The following is a 20,184-nucleotide window of genomic DNA, read 5'->3' as shown; positions in this document are numbered from 1 at the left end:
CTCCAAGCCACGCCTCAGACTCCGCCCCAGGCCTCGCCCACGCCTACGCTGCAGTGCCCCTGGCGTGTCCCGGCTGCTTTCTCCGGTCGCCATGGCGCTGCTTGGTTGGGTGTCCTTTGCTCCAGGCCGCTGTCCTCGGCGGGTAAGGCAGCGCTGGAGGGGCAGGTGCTCGGGTCCGGCGCGCACCCTGCGAGTGGACGGAGGTCCCGGGCGCGGGGAGCGAGGTCCGAGAGAGGAGAGGGCGACCCGGGCGCGGGTGGGGGTGGGGTGGGGGGACGAGGGCACGCCGCGGTCCTCAGAGGTGTCACGCTCCCAGCAGTGCAAACTGGGAGAAAGGGGACCGTGCGCACGCGGCCCTATGAGGGGCGGGAAAGGGCTGGGGGCGCATTGGCCTTATCTGCGGCCCTTTTTTAGGAGGGAAACTCGTTCTTGTCCCAGCTGTGCAGTTAAACGTTAATAAACAGATGCACGTAAAAGAAAAACAACACCCCGCTGTCTGGACACCCGGCCCTGGAGGTCGTGCTGGTGGACGCGCCTGGGGCGGCTCCCACCTCTGTCTCCTCCATACCTCTATGCTCCTGTCAGCATCTCCATGCTGGACCAAATTGAGACAAAGTTTGTGTTGTAAGTGCACACAGCTGCAGACGGGACGAAAGAAAAGTGACAGGCAATAATATCCAATATAGCTCCTCTCCCGAACTACATTAAAAAATCCAGTACACTCAACTAAACCCAAAAGCACAATTTCCTTAGCCAGGTACAAAACGTAATCTGCCAACTGTGAAAAAAACTTTTTACAGTTTGATAGAATGGATGCCCTGCTGTCCTTTTTTGAAAACTATGGACAAATTCCAAAGGTGAACTCAAGGAAATGGTATGGTGAGTCTCTCAAGTAAGAAAACTTGCTCTTCAAAAATCATATTTGTTCAAGGCTGTGGGTTATTTTAGGTTACAGGTCATTGTAAGAGAAGCCTGTTTTCTGATCCCTTCTCAGAGGGCTTTCTCATTTCGAACTGACAACAGCTCTGTGGGGTAGAAAAGTCTTCAGACTAACACAGATTATTAGGATCACAGTGATCAAGTCACACAGACTGCATCCCAGCTCTTCTGACACCATTAGACAACAGGTTTAGTGGGAGAAAATCGGCTTGTTTAGAAAGTCACTGTAATCTGACAATTTTGAAATTGCTTTGCTTAAAAAAACAGGACGGGTTTGAGGCAGAGGCCCGCTTATGGTGTTGGGCTTCCTGGTGTGTGCAGGCTGGGCTTGAACCCCTGGGAGAAGACAAGGCTTCAGGGAACATCATGTTTCTGGGCACAAGCACAAGATGTTACAGTCAAAATCCCTAATGTGAATACTTTTGTACCAAGAGCCAAGATCAGTGTTTCCTTTGTCACATAATTCATTTGAGACGTGATATAGCCTCAGTTCAATACAAACATTCAGAACCGGCTCTGTGCCTGGCCCTGGGGATGTGAAGATTTAAAAAAACCCTGCTCTCAAGTTGCTCTCAGTTCTACTGAGGAAAACATTCACTCATTCAGTTGTTTATCAGGAGATGCTAATTAAGTGCTTAGTAAGTGTTGGGCACTCTGGCAATTCTTGGTTGAAAAAGGTATTTCTGCCATCAATGCGCTAATAGCATCATGCATTTTTTCAAGCTAGGGATGATGACCCATGAGTGGACCTTAAAAGCAGTTTAATGGAGCAAAATGAGTTTAAGAAAACTAAACTGTAATAGAATAGGAAATACCAGGATTCATGTCGTGTAGTAAGGTTAAGTTTATGAAACTTTTTTTAAATTTATCATTCTTCCTTTTGTAGATTCATTCTTTGATATCTCTGGTGCACATTCCAAGCTTCTTTTGTTTTTATCAATAGTAATCACTTTACTATTTTTATAAAAATGATACCCAGTCACTATGAATTCAGGTAATAACAGTTAAAAAAACAAAGTAACACATGACCATGCAATGGCCACCCAGAAATAAATAGGCTTTACATCTGGCGATTGCCATTCCAGGGCTCTGTGCTGGTAAGTGGATGGGCGGATGGGCATAATTTTGCTTGGATGTATCCCATTTATTTTCCCCTTAGAACATAATCAGTATTGGGTCATTGTCTTTTGACACTGAATATGCTCAGGGAGAAGGGTAAGGCTAGCTGGATTCCCTCCCACCTCCCTGTATCTGGAAAGCCTATGAAATTAATTACTCAATTTCAAGTTGCAAATTAGAAGCTTCCTGGAGCCAAGGATTTTCATCTCGTTTGTTTACTGCTGCTTTCTCATATAAACAAAATCGCAAATCAAAATGAACGCTTTTCAAGAACTCTTGGCCCAAAAAAAGAGTCACATCAGTTTTGGCTAACGTGATAGGGATCGGTAAGCAAAGATGTGAGCGAGGCAAGCGGGAGTGAGGACCTCAGGTGAAAGTTTCAAATCGCCTGCCGATTTACCGCTTTGCTTTCATCTCCCTTTGTCGTGTACCCCTGGCGAAGCATCAGTTTGGTCCTCATCTAACTGCAGAGAGATAACTAACAAAACAGGAGTACACCTGGTAGCACAAAGCAACTACTTTTTAAGGCCTCGTTCATTGCCATAAGATGTGTCATTCCTCAAAGTGCAATTCGTGTCTTGCCGCTGGCAACAGCTGAACGACTCAGCCTGGCCACTGGAGCCTGGAGTCCAGCTCACTTCTTTTATATTTGCTCAGCCGTCCCTGCAAGTTGCTGTGGCAACGAGATCTGTGTCCCGCAGAAGCTTGGATGTCGGTGGCCGCTGCAGTGCCCAATTTGAGCTGAGCAGGGGGAGGTGCTCAGCCACCCACACAGGCTCCGGGGGAGCTGCATGTGGCCTCCAGCAAGCCCTGGACTGGAGAGTCTGGGTTCTTCAGTTCTTGCAAAGTTTACAAACTGTTAGCATTAGTGGGTGGGACAGTCCCTCATTCTGCAGGACCGTCCTTTTCTGCTGTGGGGCATCAGTAGTGTCCTGTCCAACCGCCCCTCATATTTGCAGATGCCTCCAGCTGTGAACCGCGTCTGCTGCTGCCCTGGCAGTGGTTGGGCATTGACAGAAACACATGCGTGGCACAGACGCTGCCTTGTAGCAACTGGACATGATTAGTTGGGAAGTCGTTTTGGAGGCTGACGGTGTGCACGGACTATTGAGTTGCTTTGGGAACGCAAAGATGATGATGTGCGTTTTTCAGAGTCATCCTGTGAAAAATAAAATTGTCCGGCCTTTACCACACTGACATGTTTATGTGACAGTTAAGGCCTCTTATGTGAATTTGAGTAGAGGTGAACTTGATCTAAAAAAGGTACTCATTTTGACCTAAACCAACAGGTACTTAGAAACGCCCCCAAAATAGATATGGTAATACTTCATGTTCTTTATAAAGAAAGCTCAGACCTGAGTGTGGAATATAGAGTCCTCGCATTTCAAATAGGGTGTATGTCCTTATCATGACACTGATTCTATGCCAGCTTTCTTCTCGCTATAAACTTTGTTTTCCTCTGTACGCTTGCTACATTGTGTGCTTGTATGTGTGAACTGGTTTTGTGTTAACTATTTTTAATGAAAAGTTAGTTTATGAACATGTCAAACATTCAACAGTACAAAAGGATACGCAGTGACAATACAGTAAGTTCCTCTCCCGAGAGGTTACTACTATGAATAGTTTCTTGTGGATCCTTCCAACAATGTCTGTGCAAATATCAACATATGTATGAAGATGACCTCGTTAAAAAACCCACACAAACGGGAGCATTTTACATGTGTTTTCCTACCTTGGATTTTCCCTTAGCATATAATGCCTCACATTGTTGGTATTCAACAAATATTTGTTGAGTGATTGAATAAACAGTATAGATGTAGCATGTTTACATAAAGCCAGTCAGTTTCTAGCTTCTCTTATTAGATTTACGCGGATATGCCCTGATTGGTTTCTGCCTTCCTGGTATCCCCGTTCCCCCATGGAAGCCTGCCATGGTGGAGGGAGGGAGTCGCTGGGCCCATGTTTTACAGAGGTACCTGTTTAAGTGTCCACAGAGTTTCTGACAGTTTGGTTTGGTTTTGAAGGCTGATTCTGCTGTGTTGAGAAAGAAAGTGGGTGTTTCAGGCTGAAGAGAAAGCAGAGCAGAGGTCAGAAGTGAAAGGGCTTGGCAAGTTTCAGGATTGCTGGGCGTGGAGCACAGGTTATACCCCAAGTGGGGGACCTGCTGAAGGGGGCCTGAGGCCACCGTGTCCACAGCTTGAATGCTACGCTAACGAGCTTACATTCTGTAGGTTTAAATCAGGAGGGTATGCGTGTGTTTGAGGGATGGGATTGTAATGTGGGCGCCCCGTCCACAGTGGCGATGACGGTGAGTGAAATAGCCAAGCTAAGAGTTACTTAAATATTGACTTACTTAGATCCACAGCTTCCGTATGGCGGTCTGTTATTACGTGATTTTTACAAATTTGAAACAGGATTTTCTTAATAATATACCTGCGCATTCACCAGTTATTTTTATAGAAATTTGTTTTACATGAAACTTCAGAATATTCTCTGGTACAACAACATACTGTGGGTTGTTGCTGTTTCTGTTTTTGTAATGGTGTCTTGGGTTGTATTTAAACAGGGAATCACACACATGCCTCACGTCCCTGAAGGAGGCCACCCAGTGACCAGGTGCACTGCACGTGTGAGCGCTGGCCAGAGTTCCACCCTCGTCTTTAAGGGGGGCGCGGACTCAGCTGGGTAGAAGGTGCACCTGGGTGTTGGTAGAGCCTCTCCTTTTTATCTGAATTTCTCAGTATCGAAATGTTGGCTCAAATTTGTAAAAAGAGTGGGCAGGCCTCAAACACGTTTAGTGTAGGATGTATTTGGCTAGCGTCTGTTTTACATGTTTGTTCTAGACATTCGAGACTAGCCAAGTACTAAGTAACTTAGGAGTAAATCTTTTTCAGCTCTGTCCTCGCCCTCATCAGAGTTGCCATTTCGAGGGTTAGAATTAGTTTAGGTGCTATGATGCAGGCACACATGCTGAGTATAGAGGGGAGGCAGACGATAGCTAACTTTTTTTTCTGGGAAATTTTAGAACTTATAACTAAAAAATACTTGCCAAAATTGGAAGACTCGTTTTAAGAATTTTAGAGAGTTTAAAGACCTCCAGAGAAATCAATTTGACATGAAAGGTGTTACTTCAATTTTCAGAAACAACTTATAGCAAGAAAAAAACCACAAAGAAAGATTTGAAAATCTCTAGAAGCTTATTTTGTATCTGCTTTTTATGACTCAAATGAAAACGACCAAAATCCTCTCTCAGCTTATTCAGGATCCTTCTTTGTAGAAATAGAAGGTTGGATACAGTAAAGTGTGTGAGGTCTGTTTATCTCTGTGGGTCTTAATGCTGAAATGAACAACTTGCTTTTAGGCAGACAGTGGCTCGAATGGAATATTCTGCAGCATATGTGCTGTGAATTATCAGAAGGTAATGTGAATTCAAACAGCATATCAATTTCCTCACTCTTCTCTGGTGGGGAAAGGGAGTCATAAGATCGGTATGAATCACATCAGATCAGACACAGTGGGTGAGACTGTGCTGTGTTGTGATCTGTTAAACTTATTAGGAAGTTCTATTAAATGTGATTATTTTTACCTTTATAGCCTTTCATCTCCCAGTTACAAGATTGAGAAATGTTTTAAAATAAATTTAAAAAGGAATCTGTATGCAAATGTCTTGCTTAATTTATCTTTCACAAAGCACCACATCAAATTCCCTGCACAAATCGACACTAAATAAGTAAAAAGTCAACCTAGAGCCTTAGGAAAATAATAACACGTTTTTCCGTTATTACTTGGTAATGACAAACTCTCCAGCCCACTTGTGCAAGTCTCCCCATTCATCATCCTCACAGTAGTTCTGGAGGCAGTAGCAGCCTCACGTAAAACTGACATTTAGGTGGAGGAAGATTACTGTAGGCTGCTTGGATTTCATGCTTTGGCAAAAGGATACAAAAAGAATGCCCTGGCAACAGGAAGCTAAAGGAAATAAGATAACCCGCGTGAAGTATAACTGGATTTGCAGATTTATCTTCTCTAGTTATTTTATATGTGTTCTCAAATTGTGTCTTTTAGTAACATTTTTTTCCTGATTAGGAAATCAAATTACACTTACTGAATAGATTTTGAAAATACTAAATGCCAAACCAACAAATAATAAGCAAATAATCATCGAAATCCCATCACCTAGAGATGTAACTGAGGCAATGGAGGATTTGGAAGTCAGACGCCTTGGATCTGAGTCAAGTCTTGGCTTCTTATTATTAATTGTCATTAAATTTTGGTAACTTGACCTTTCTGTGCTTCAGTTTCCCTGTCTGTAAAATAGGGGTAACAACAGAATTTAGAGGGTTGTTGTGAGGTCCTGAATTAGAAGTCGAGTCGACCTTGGTACGCTGTAAATAGTGAATTTACTACTGCTTCCTGGTATTCTTTCCTTCTAGTATTTCTTCTAAGAATATGTTTTTATTTACAGTGAAGAACATACTGCATATTTCTTTTTTCACTTAATATAAACGTTTTCTTGTGCAAGTTCCATTTGATGAACAGCCTTACGCTAAATCATTGATCACATCTCTAACTATTTCCTTAGGGTGGCCCACTTGGCTTGCAGGGCTACTGTAGCAGGAAAGGATAGATTCTGGGGTTCAAATTTTGCAACCATGACCAGACGAGGAATATCACACACCGCTGGTGTGGTCCTTAAGCTCAGCAGGGGCTCAGTGAGTAGAGACAGGCGATGCGCAAGGGGACCTCATGTTTGAATCTTCTTGGTTCTGCAACTGTCAATATGTTTAACTTCTCTAGGCCCCTCCCGTACAATGGGGTAAAAATGGTACCTATTTCATGGGGTGAGGAAAAGTAGTCAGTTTGACATATGGTATGTTCTTAATGAATATAGTTTGTTATTATGCTCAACACTGAAATGGGTGAGAACGGCAGTGATTTTCACAAGTAATATGAGAGTGTAAGCCGTAAAATCTAAGATAGGGGAGTACAAATATTTTTCAGTTCAGAATGGTTTGACCCCCCTCCCCCATTTTAAATATAACAGTTTATCGTTTCTAAATTTATCATCCAGAAGTCAGCATTGGAAGAGGCATTTGATTTAATAAAACTTTTAAAGAACTTTATGATTTTCTTCAATGATTCAAAGATGGGATGTAATATTTATCCAAGATATTCTTATTAAAAGACAAATATGCTTTATGTTACTTTTAAGTTAAATTTAAGTAAAACACCTGCAAATAATAAAGCTAGTAGCATTTATAGAATGCTTAGTATGTGCTAAACAATGTTGAAGGTATTTTACTTAAATTAACTCATGTAATCACAACATCCTGTGGAGAAGATTCTGTTATTATTTCCATTTGTAGAAGAAACTAAGTCACAGAGAGGTTAAATGACTGGCTGAAGGTCATACAACTGGGGAGAAATTCTTCCAAAGCTGTGCTTTTACCCATTCCACTATGTCACTTAACATTCTAATAGAAAAAGAATGATAATTGATTAAATACAATACTAATATATTTATAGGGAATTTGTATTCATCCAAGAATTTGAATACTGTGAAATTCAAGAGTAAGTTTTTTGAAATTCATCTCTTGTGGGAATATATGTATGCAAATTTCATGGGGTATTTTGTTTGTTTTTTCCCTGCTTTTAGTTTTTCAGTTATGGAACGAAAATATTGTATCAAAACAGTGACGCTTTTCAGTCTAAGTTCTTTCCACCCCTTCAAAAAGCGATGCTACCACCGAATAGTTTTCAAGGCAAAGTGGCATTCATTACCGGGGGAGGCACTGGCCTGGGAAAAGGAATGACCACTCTCCTGTCCAGCCTGGGTGCACAGTGTGTGATCGCCAGCCGGTAAGTCTCTCCACCTGCGAGAGTCTGTTACGAAACAACTCTGTGCCTCGAGGTTGAAAACTGTGTGCCAGACTTGTTTGATTTGCATCGTAATCTTCTATGAAATCGCCTTAGATTATTTAAATCTCCTTGGAAAAATCAGCTATAATTTGTGGTGAGAAAAATTTATGACTGACTATGGAGTACATTTCCCAAACGCAGTGATAGAATTTTTTTTCTACCTGGAGATGAAGTTAAAAAGTTCTACACTGAGGCTGCTTTGTTCTCAGTGGGGTGATCGTAGTTACTGCTTTAGTACATAGTTAGCCTTGTTCAAGGAAAGGGATGTAATCCTTCCATGTTCTATAAAATGGGCAGATACTGCAGAACATCTTCTGTTGTGATGAATGTAGGAAGGGTAAGACCACGTGGAAGGACTTCTTGCTGAGGCATAGCCTGGTCTCTATAGTCTAGACTCTAGAGCTTCAGAGACTGGTCAAAAAGATGTACGCTTCCTTCAATTTTGAGTAGTATAAAAATTTTAAATAGGTAGGTATTAATCTGAATGGCAGGTCACTAGGTAAGTTACAAGGGACCAAGGATTTTCTTTCACGTTTCCTTTAATGCAAAATTGGCCAGAATATTTTTCATTTTTATGTTGTAATGTTTTTAAGAGTGTTAAAATATTATTTTTATGTAACACTATATAACTTATACTCATGGTTTATTTTTTATGTTTCTTTCAAGAGTATGAGGTTCTGAATGTACATAATGCATTTATATCGATTAATTTGGTCTAAAATCTGCTATCATAGATTTTATATAGTATAACATAAGGTTACATTATACCATTAATGTGTTTTCTTTCTAAAGCAGGTTTGGGCAAGGGAGCACATAGAAATGATTGTAATTAAGGGAAATAATTTTAATCTCCAAGTAGACATAAAACAACTGGTTTAAATGTAAATAATTTAGTACATTAGTATCATACATAGAAGCCATTTGAATCTAACTTTTACAAAATGAATTCATTCGAACTGATTTGTTTGTAGATATAATTTGTATTTTCTAAAAAATGCATCTCTTTATAGATTTTTAATTTATAGAATTAAAAAGAAAAAATATATGACATCATTTCAGAACTCAAGCAAAGTACTATGTGTTTATTTCTAGAAAGATTGATGTTTTGAAAGCTACTGCAGAACAGATTTCTTCTCAAACTGGAAATAAGGTACATTAAAAACAGTGATTGAATTCAGATTTGGGAGTCGTAACCTGCTGACATAATCCACTCATGCTTTTGGTTTGGGAAGTTGGAAAACGTAGGCTCCCTTTGTCTTTGTTATTTTGCAGGTTCATGCCATCCAGTGTGACGTGAGGGACCCCGACAGGGTTCACAGCGCAGTGTCTGAGCTGATCAGCATCGCGGGCCTTCCCGATGTGAGTGTCGCCGTGCGGGGCATAGCACTGGTAACCCACCATGTATACACCCTGTGGAGCCGCGGGGAGAAGCACCAGCTCCCTGCCCCTGGCAAGCGGCCAGCTCTGCCACAGGGAACAGATTAGAACAGCCAGCTGTGCCATCGTTCAGGAGTATTTAAAAAACGCATTTACACTCACACAGAACAAACTGGATTTCACTTGAGTTGATAAGACTGTGAACTAAGAAGAACAGTTATCCAAGAGCATAGGATCTGGTTTAAACGAGTCATGCTCTCGGCATTTCCTAATAACTCCAGTATCTCTCCATGGAGAAAAATACACGCAAAGAACCGGCAAGAAAGTCCAGATTTCTCCTTATTTAAGACCTGCGATATGCCTGGGGCTTCTGCTTTGTTAGGTTCACATTGTAGAAAGAAGCCATTTCCTCCAGTAGTCACAAAGACAGCGCTTTTGTATGTGACAGATACTTTCAGAGAGCCATAATATGGAATCTTCTGTAGAACTAAGCGGGATCTTTATTGGTAGTGAAGACACAGGTCATCAGCCAAGAGTTTCATTGGGTAAGTTAAGCCAAAATGACACAGACTAAGGGCATTTTAATTGAGATTGCTTGAAAGACTGCGTAGTCACATGGTACGTATGCTTCCTCTGTATTTCTGTTCTCAATAATAGGCTCTACCCTGATTTTGAGAAAAGAATTAGGAATCTGAAATTTGGTCAATAATGTAGATTTTCGCAGGCTCAAACAAAGTAAATCTGCACCAAGTCTTACGGTCCTTTCATGGCAGACTGAACTTCAGCTTCCTAAATTTCAGAACTAAGAGCCTCCGAGGGAGAATGTGGCCCCTTGTCTAAAAGTTTCTGTGACTCCCATTTGCTTTCATTAGATCGTGATAAACAATGCAGCAGGAAATTTTATTTCTCCCACGGAAAGACTCTCTTCCAACGCGTGGAAGACCATAACCGACATAGTGCTGAATGGCACGGCCTTCGTGACACTGGAAATTGGAAAGCAACTAATTAAAGCACAGAAAGGTGGGTTTGTTCTCCTGCCCCTGTTGGGTCCCTGCAGTGTGCGGGTTCTATGCATGACCCTGGGATCCTGACTGGAGCTGGTGACATGAACAACTCATGGTCTCTGATGGGAACGACACTTCAGGAATTACCGTGCACTGTGACACGAGCAGTGATCAGTATGTTTCAGGACCACTGGGAATCCAGCACAGGGTTGACCACCCCTCCCTGAGGTGACTGCCAGAGATCAGGTGTAGAGAAGGAGAGGGTGAGGACGTATGCATGTCCGGACTCGGGAGGGAGAGGTAGACATGACAGGAGGCTGGGCTACGGTGATGGAAATGTTCCCAGTACCACTGTGGGAAATGGTGTGGGTTCTGAAGGAAATGGCAGTTACCATGTTTCCCTGAAAATAAGACCCAGCCGGACCATCAGCTCTAATGTGTCTTTTGGAGCAAACATTAATATAAGACCTGGTTTTATTTTACTATAATATCAGATATATTATATTATATAAACAAATTATATTAAACATATATATATAAACATATTATATTATATAAATAATATATATAAATATGTTATATTATATAAATAATTTAATATAATATGGTATAAATATTGGGTCTTATATTAATGTTTGCTCCAAAAGACACATTAGAGCTGATGGTCCAGCCAGGTCTGATTTTCGGGGAAACGGTATGTCCTTGTGGATTTATCAACAGTGTCTCCTGAAGAGTGTGACTAACTGGAAAGGTTACTGACTCCATTGTGGGGGTGGAGAAGATTAGCAGGCCATTCAGGATGTATTGGTTTCTCTTCTGGCGAGTGGCTGGGTGGCAGGAGGAATAAATCAGGACCCTGAGAAGGTAGGATATTATACCTTACTGTCAGATGAGAGGCTTCTGAGCTGGGGGCGTCTGGACGAGGACCCAGGAGGGAGAGTAGATTTAGAGGAGGTGACTAGGATGACAGTTTTGCCCAGGACTATGCACAAACCTCTGGATGAAACCGCACATGCCGTAAATAGTGGGCATGAAGGAACGTGCACATCCAGGACGGTGCATTTGTTCATGACACACAGTGATGCTCGAGCCCCAGCCTGTGCTCACGGCCCACTGACAGGTGGACAGGACTGTGCCTGAAGGAAGGGGTGTTCTCTCAGAAGCCAGGACCCTTCTGTTCCCTGAAGGACGCCCTTCGGAGCTTGGGCCAGGGAGGCGGCGTCGGGCTGGCCAGCCTCCTTCCTCTGCTTCAAAGCCTTTGCCTCACCGCATTCAGCTTCTTGTTCAGTGCCACCTGAGAGGGTATGGCGACAGTGCCACTGTGAGTGCTGGAACCTGAACCCTTTCTCCCCGTGTTCAGAGGTTAAAACCCAGGCCCCTCCTTCCAAGCACAGCAGAGGGGATATGATTTAGATTGGAGTCGGCGTGACTTTTTTTTTTTATTTTGTTTCTTCAAAAGGGTGGGTGATGGGCAGGGGAGGCAGAAGCGGGCTGACTCCCCTCTACTTCTCCACCCAAGTTCCTTGGTCTCTGCACCTCTGCTCCTCCCTCTGCCTCTGCCTCTCTCTCCACAGCTCTCACCCGTTTCTCTGTCTCGCTGTCAACTCATCACTTGGTTCTTGATTTCTCTCTTCATCACCGTCTCTCTTACCACTTTATGTTTCTTGCCTCACTTGCTTCTTCCTCTGCCCATCCCTGCGACCCTGCCGTCTGTCTGACTCTTCCTTCTTCTCTCATTATTGTCTTTCATTTTAACATAGACTTTGATCTATTTTATTCGTCACATTGGATTAAAATTCTATGGGTTTCATTAAAAATATATTAGCTAATTTAAAAGATGGAAGCCAGTTTGTACTCTCCAGGAGTCCTGTCAGTTATTGATGCGGTGACCTGACAGGGTGAGGGACCCAGGCCCTCGACTGGGGTCTGATCTGTGGTTGGAGCGACAGCCGAGGGATCAGCTATAATGACCTCTGAGGTCTGTCCAAGTGTGTAAACCTGGGGGTCCATCCAGGCAGCAGTCTGTAACCTGCGATCAGGAGCAGGGCAGGTGGTCAGCCGTGCAGGAAGGCAGGCCAGGTGACAGCAGGGACGGCCAAACTAGAGAAGGGGAGGGTGTGAGCAGCAGAGGGACAGACACTCGCTGTTGGGGGCAGGACTTGGTGACGATGTGCGTGCCAAGACGGACGATGACTGAGGACCCCAGAACTGTGGCTGGCGTCGGCAGAGAAGCCCAGTTGGGCACATTGTGAAGGTAAGCAGCATTGATGGAAAATGAGCAAGAATCAGCAAAGCAGAGAGGAGGGAAACGCCCAAAGTTTGCCGTGCTCGTCCAGCACTTGCAGGGCTGCCCCTTTCCAGGGGGGTGGGAAATACCAGGCTGAGACCCAGCCATCACCAGACGTCATGTATAAATGCAAACGTTAGTAAATAGTGTGGAAAAGAATACCTAATGTCAGAAAGAGAACTCACGATGATAAAGGACTAAGAGACTAATACAGGGTTTTAGTTAAGAGTCTAGTCACAAAGGACATGGACAGGGTAGGTACTGACTTTTTCCATCAATCCCTAGATCACTAGAAACAAGTGATATACCTTACGAGGCGATGACCACAATATGTCTAGTCCCCACCTGGCACCACACATACACGTGGTTATTAAAATATCATTGACTACATTCCCTGTGCTGTACTTTACATCCCCATGACTATTTTCATAACTGGCAGTTTGTACTTCTTAATCCTTTCACCTTTCTCACCCATAGCCCCAAACTGCTCCTCTCTGGCAACTACCAAAATGTTCTCTGTATCTATGAGTCTGTTTCTGTATTATTCTCTCATTTATTCTGTTCTTTAGGTTCCACATATAAGTGAGATCACATGGTATTTGTCTTTCTCAGTCTGACTTATTTCACTTAGCATAATATCCTCTAATATCCATGTTGTCGCAAATGGTAAGATTTCATTCTCTTTATGGCCGAGTAATACTCCATTGTATAAATGTACCACATATTGTTTACCAGCCGTCTACTGATGGGCACTTGGATTGCTTCCATATCTTGGCTATTGTGAATAGTGCTGCAGTGAACACAGGCTGCATGTATCTTTTCAAATGAGTGTTTTCGTTTTCTTCGGATAAACACCCAGAAGTGGAATTGCTGGGTCATAAAGTCTATTCTTAATTTTTTGAGGAACCCCCATACTGTTTTCCATAGCGGCTGAACCAATTTGTAATCCCACTGACAATGCACGAGGGTTCGCTTTTCTCCACAGCCTCGCCAGCACTTGTTTGTTGATTCATTGATGATGGACATTCTGACAGGAGAGCGGTGATATCTCATTGTGGTTTTGATTTGCATTTCTCTAACGATTAATGACATTGAGCATCTTTTCATATGTCTGTTAGCCATCTGTATGTCCTCTTTGGAGAAACGCCTATTTAGGTCCTCTGCCCATTTTTTTAATTGGATTATTTGTTTTCTTGGTGTTGAGTTATATGAATTTCTTACATATTTTAGATGTTACTCCCTTGTCAGGTGTGTCATTGGCTATACTTCTCCTGTTCAGTAGGCTGTCTTTTTGTTTTGCTGGTGGTTTCCTTTGCTGTGCCCAAACTTTTTAGTCAGTGCAGTCCCACTTATTTATCTTTGCTTTTGTTACCCTTGCCCGAGGAGACTTATCCAAAAGGATATGCTAAGAGCGACGTCATATTCAGCCGTGTCCTTAATCACTGTCCTTTCATAATTCCAGGGGCAGCATTCCTTGCTATCACCACCATCTACGCCGAGAGTGGGTCGGGCTTTGTAGTGCCCAGTGCTTCTGCCAAAGCAGGAGTGGAAGCCCTGAACAAGTGAGTGCTGCGTATCCCTGGTACCAATGGCACGCGGTGTGCTGTGGTCACTCGCTGGACGACACCCCTGTCTCCAGGCTCCATCTGGAGAAAAGTAAAAGACTCGTTTGGATTCCCCGGGACACAGGCACCCTGCCTCCTGGCCGAGTCCCCTTTGTTGCCAGCAGCTCTGCCCAGTGGGGCTTCGTGCTGGGGTAGAAATGTTCTGTGCGTCTGTACCATCCGGCAGCCATGTGGTGGTCGAATCCTTGGTCTGTGGCTCCTGGGACGGAGAAACTGAGTTTGATCTGATCTAGTTACCTTCACGTTAAAATTACATAGCACGAGTGGCCAGTGGCTGCCTGCTGCAGACGGCAGCGGACGATGGCCTGTACTTCTCCCACGTGTCTGCACTAGTGCCACCCCTGCCCTCTGTCGAACACATGTCCATCCTTCCGTTGTACCTGTGGTGTAGGCCTGGGGGGACTAACACAGTGACCACTGGCCAGGGCTGGTGGCCTTGGCTCAGCGGTGCACGAGTGCCTTTTGAATCTATTCCCCGTTGGCCCTTCACGCTCTGTGTTATAAGCAGGCTCTTACCAGTGCTGGTCTGGCTTCCTGTAACCCTACGATGCTTCTCTGCGAACAGGCTCTTCCCTCTTTCTTTTTTATTTACATTCCCACCAGAGGCACCTTTCTAAACATACGTATCTGCTTATGCTACTCCCCGCTAAAACGTGACAGGACTTCCATGGGTCTTTAGAATGAAAGCCGCAGCTCCGTGTGGTCTTCTGAACAGACTTGCCCCACTTAAAAAAGCACATCTCAGAAGCAATGTGCTTTTCCTGAGAAATTGGCTTGCTTTTTTCTTATGGGCACTGTTCATGGTGGAACTGACTTGTCTCACCTTTTTGTGTAGCATCATAGAAAGAGGGACAAATTTGTGACTCGCTTCTTGTAATTTTATGGAATGTCACCATACATTTAGATATTAGCTCCATTCCTGGTACCTGTATATTTCCATATCCTTGGTTCTTTTCCTTTCTTACTTTCAAATGATCTATCTTCCACATTTGCACTGTGTTCTTATAATTTACCTTAAGTCATTGTTTGAAACTAGATTAAGTACCGGCACACAAATATAATACGAACATAAAGTCTTAAGATAAGTTTAGATCATAAAGTTAGGCCTGTCTGTCAGGTAGGCTTTTCAAACTGGTTGCTTCAAGTTTCCATATTTGTTTAAGTGTTACATTTGCTTCTGGGCATTTAGCAGGATTTCATTAGATTCCTGTTTGCTTTTGAGCACTGTTCAATTGTATTAAAAAAGCCTAGTTAAAGGGTGGGGGGAGTTGTAGATAAGGGTAAACAGGATCAAATATATGGTGATAGAAAGAGAACTGACTTTGGGTGGTGAGCACGCAATGTGGTATATAGATGATGTATTACAGAACTGTACACCTGAAACCTGTGTAACTTGACTAACAATTGTCACCCCAATAAACTTTAAAAATTAAAAATAAAATAAAAAAGCCCAGTTGAACATGGATGTGGTCAACGTTTTAAATGTATGTAGCCCATCTCTCGCTTAATTAAAGCACGGTGGTGTCACAAGCATCGTAACCCAGTGCACGATAATGAAGGCGTACTGAACTTGTAAATGCTGGGCTGACTGCAGAGCACGGGTGGGGGGCCATGCTTCCCGCCTGTTTCCAGCCAGGTAGTGATGCCTGCTCTAGAGATACGTACTCATTGACATTGGACTTGGTTCTCCAGTGTAACAGCATAGTAATTAAGGGCATCAGAGTGTGAATGACAGTGCAGCAGAGTGACTGAGGCTCGAACTCAGGAGCTGGGCCTCTTGAGGATGACTCACTAGCCATACTATTTATGATTTAACCTCTGTGCCTCAGTGTCCTTGTCTGTAACGGGGATAATAATAGTACCTGGGGGGAGGTGTGTTGTAGTCTTTGGCATGTAGTAAGCGTGGTCATTATTTTTAAGAGAGGGTCTGAATTTTGGAATCTATGTTTATTTTCATTTTAGGTCTCTTGCCGCTGAATGGGGTAAATACGGAATACGATTCAATGTGATCCAGCCGGGGCCCATAAAAACCAAAGTAAGTGTTCTTTGGCTTGTTATCACGTTGTGAGTGATTAAGGAATGAAACACGGGCAGATGTACTCTGACTGTCGTGTGTAGAACTTTCCGGGCGCCTGAGCCTTGGTGATAGAAAGAGGGTTTTGCCATTATCCAATCTGAGAAACTAGGCGGGAGGTAGGAGTGCGGCTGCTCTGCGGCCTCAGGAGGTCTGTTTCCAGGATCTTTTATGCCATTAATTTTGGCATTTTATCTAATTTGTTTCAATAATCTGTTTTGTCTTATAGTTCTTAATTTTTACCACATTTTAAAGATTCTTACTTTGATTGACATGCTTTTTTAAAAAATAACGAGAGTGTGTAGTTTTAGTTTAAAAAGTGCTGAAGAAATTTATCAGCCAGGCTTTGTCTTGCCATAGGTAGCATTTCTTTGACTCACGTCCATGCCTTTCAGGTTGCATGTCACCTGACTCACATCTCATTAAAAATGCTTCATCTATAATCACTAATCCTCACAGATACGCACAATTGTCACCAGTGCGATTACAGACAGTGTTCAGAACGCCCCCAGACCTTCTGCTCCCTCACATTTCCCCAGATAACTTCATCCTCACACATCCTTTTGTTTCCCATGGTAAGCAGGAATTTCCAGTCCCACCCAGGGTGTGGCTCTGAAAGCCTAGTGAAGTCTATACCTTGTTCCAGTTGTAGAAGCATATTGAGAGGTACTGCGAAGAAGCATGTGGGTGGTAGGGAGTCCTGGGTGTGAAATCGTGACATGAAAATAGCTGTATTCATTTAGTTAGCAGTTTGAAGGGTGGAAAATGGAAAGAAAAACCACGTGAGTGAGGGAAATGTCACTGAGTACCTTCCTGGTTTGACACTGCAATAAATAGAGTCGAGTCAAAGAAATGGAAAAATGAAAGCATGTCCGGATACATCATGCAGGTGCTAAGGAGTCTCTGAAGAGGACGCTGTAGCCACAGACGCTTCTTTCTAGGACCTCAACATCTAGGGAAGATCACCTGTGTTTCATTATTTAGTTACCATATTTATTGAGTGCCTACTGTGTGCAAAGGTGCTGAGAAAGAATCGTTTGTGACAGAGGGCTTGCCATCAAGGACTTTGGAGGCTAGCATAGAGGTGTGACTTGTACACAAATAACAAACAGGTAGTTTAAAGAGATGAAAGGAAACCCAAGTGCAGAAACTCTTAGAGTGCTGACAGATGGGGCAGGATGGGGACCGGCTGCCACACTTTGTCCCTGTGACCCCACACCTGCCCAGGGGAGCTGGTGGTGCTGTTTGACAGCTGTCACTCAACTTCCAGGCTCTAGTGCAGCAAAGTCCAGGCGTTTTGGCCGTCAGTAGATGTCCATACCCACCCTGGTCTGCTCCTTTTCATTGTCAGCAGAAGGCAGCAGCTGTTTGCAGATTTAATTATGGTTTTCCTCTGTCTGGGATCTACATGAATTTATATCACTACACACTTGTTTTCTTCCTTTCCTATTATTTGAGAAGAATGGAAAAGAAAAGGAATTTCCTCTTAAATATTTCCTACTTGAGTAATTTTTCTGTGTTTGCTAAGTCCAAGGAGAGGCGCCCCCCACACACACACTGAGCTTGTGCATATTTCAGAGTATTTCCATATGCGTTTTCTCATCTGATGCTTATAGCAATTGTGTGAGGTAGCTGAGATTGGTGTCCTGATTTTACAGATGAAGAAACTAAGATTAAAAAGGTTACATTTTCCAGTGATTTTTTTTTTTTACGTCCATATTAGGTAAAATCACCTGTTTTGAGCTAAAGTTCTGTGGAAGAATTTGGCAGAATTCTGTTGGTTACAAAGGCTGCCATAGTAGTAACACTAATTTTATGCAAATTTGTTTCTTAAATAGGAGGGGTTACATTAAAAAAAAAAAAGCCACGTAACTACTGTCTTAATTTCTAAGGGTGCCTTTAGCCGTCTTGACCCCACTGGAGCATTTGAGAGAGACTTGATCGACCGAATCCCCTGTGGTCGGCTGGGAACTGTGGAAGAACTTGCAAATCTTGCTGCTTTCCTGTGTAGCGATTATGCTTCTTGGATTAATGGAGCAGTAAGTACTGTGATTCCTTTTCACATTTAGGGAGGGTGGAATTGGGGTACAGAGGCCTATTGTGGAACCAGTGCTGCCTGACCATGTTGGATGTAAATATGATTTAAAATATGTGTTTAACTGTGAATGATATCAAAATGTTAATGTATGTTGTTTAGCCTATGGAATGGATTGATTGATAAATTAATTTTATTAAGTGAAAATTACTCTTTAAGATTGGGTAGATTTTGAAATTGTAGAGAAGGTGAAAAGAATACTCTAAAGAGAATAAATCAAGGTAGGTTTCATCATCAGTTTTGCCTTTAAAATTTGGGATTTGATTGAAAGTCCAAAGATATATTCCATCCAGTGAGGATTGGAAAGTGGCTTATGGTTCAGAAACTTTTAAAAAGGAGTTAGTTTCAGAGTGTTTGTTAATTTTTTTCAGGTCATTAGATTTGATGGTGGAGAGGAAGTATTTATTTCGGGTGAATTCAACTCTCTGAAGAAGGTAATGCTGCTTTGTGAGGATAATATAATGTTAGCATCTAGGATACCAACCTTTAACAACATGCAAAGACAACATTAGATTGACCTTTTCTTTTTGTGTCAGGTCACCAAGGAACAGTGGGACACCATAGAAGGACTGATCAGGAAGACAAAAGGCTCCTAAGACCCTCTGGCCTTCATCTTGGTTACCATGGAAATGACACAGACTGTCTCTATCTTTTGAATATTTTCAAGTCTAATAAATTGTTAATTAACAATCATTCATTGAGTGTGTGCTGTGTGCCAGGCCAGTGGTAGGTGCACATTGCATATTCAAAGACATAAGATGGGAACACAGCCCTTCCAAATTATTTTAAAACTAGAACAGAGGGAAGCGAGTGAAGGCTTTGATAGAAGTAAAAAGAGCTCAGAAGTGCAGGGAAGGGAACGCGGAGAAGTTGGGAGAATCTTAGTGGCAGAGTAACACTTGAGTTACACATGAAGCCATGCCTGTGGTGATGGGAGCTGGAGGGAAGGATGTAGAGGGGTGAGGGGCGATGTAATGGACTCCGCCTTTCCAGGGCATTTCCTTTTCATGTACCTGGGAATTGGCAGCTTTGGATAGCTCAGCATTAATTCCAGCACCTTTTTACCAGGACCTGTTTTGTAGCCAGGCATTTTATTTAGTATTGAGCATAAAACATGAATACTCTACAGTCTCTGCCCTCTAGAAACTCATTATCTGTCAGGATAGACAGACCTATGAATATTTATGATGCACTGTGATAGATACTATTCCAGCAGCGTGAAAGTGTGCAGGAGGAAATAGCTTATCCTGTCCCTAGAGTGCAGACTAAGGACCATCTAGGCGATGGTGTCCCATCTCAACTTTGAAACAGGAATAGATTTCTCTGGGTAGAGAAGATGCACAGAGCTTATACAATATTTTTGTGTATCATTTCATTCACCCTGAGAATGAAATAATAAGAAAGCCACAGTCTCAAGTCTATATAGCTGTAACTTTCAGCTTGTTTTTAAAAAGGCCTATTTTGCTTTCACTCATAACATATTATAAGGAATCACTCATAACATTCTCAGCAGAATGACCACCCCCACTGCCCAGCTCCCCAGGAGGAGACCAGCTTCCATCCTCCCTCCCGTGAGCAGATGTGCCAGTGAACCTAGTCCTGTTGGCACATATACATTGTAAGCCCTACATGGAAACCCTTGTTACGCTGACAGTTAAGTGTGTGCACAGATGGGTAATGCTGTAGGAATAAGTGGCCTTGATATTCCCAGTACACTGCTCTGACCGCGCCTTTTAGGTCTTACC

The 20,184-nt window shown here is 42.9% G+C and overlaps 1 protein-coding gene across 1 annotated transcript; it reads left to right on the top strand.

Moving 5' to 3' along the window:
* On the top strand, positions 1 to 19,132 carry DECR1 (2,4-dienoyl-CoA reductase 1). Its single transcript, XM_019726242.2, has 10 exons — positions 1 to 142; positions 7,715 to 7,917; positions 9,070 to 9,127; positions 9,250 to 9,336; positions 10,227 to 10,374; positions 14,108 to 14,207; positions 16,233 to 16,305; positions 18,237 to 18,383; positions 18,811 to 18,873; positions 18,976 to 19,132. Exons 1-10 carry the CDS (start codon positions 92 to 94, stop codon positions 19,033 to 19,035), a joined length of 990 nt encoding a protein of 329 aa, XP_019581801.1. The 5' UTR covers positions 1 to 91; the 3' UTR covers positions 19,036 to 19,132.
* Positions 19,133 to 20,184: the final 1,052 nt, after the last annotated feature.

Source organism: Rhinolophus sinicus, linkage group LG14, assembly GCF_036562045.2.
Source record: "Rhinolophus sinicus isolate RSC01 linkage group LG14, ASM3656204v1, whole genome shotgun sequence".
In the NCBI taxonomy this organism is placed as follows: domain Eukaryota; kingdom Metazoa; phylum Chordata; class Mammalia; order Chiroptera; family Rhinolophidae; genus Rhinolophus; species Rhinolophus sinicus.
The sequence above is the reverse complement of the archived record's forward strand: the minus strand, read 5'-3'. Positions and strand labels throughout refer to the sequence as shown.

Coding starts and splice junctions, on each gene's coding strand:
- DECR1 (XM_019726242.2), top strand. CDS start 92: ATGGCGCTGCTTGGTTGGGTGTCCTTTGCTCCAGGCCGCTGTCCTCGG. Junction 9,128..9,249: donor CTTCTCAAACTGGAAATAAG/GTACATTAAAAA, acceptor GTTATTTTGCAG/GTTCATGCCATCCAGTGTGA. Junction 18,874..18,975: donor AATTCAACTCTCTGAAGAAG/GTAATGCTGCTT, acceptor TTTTTGTGTCAG/GTCACCAAGGAACAGTGGGA.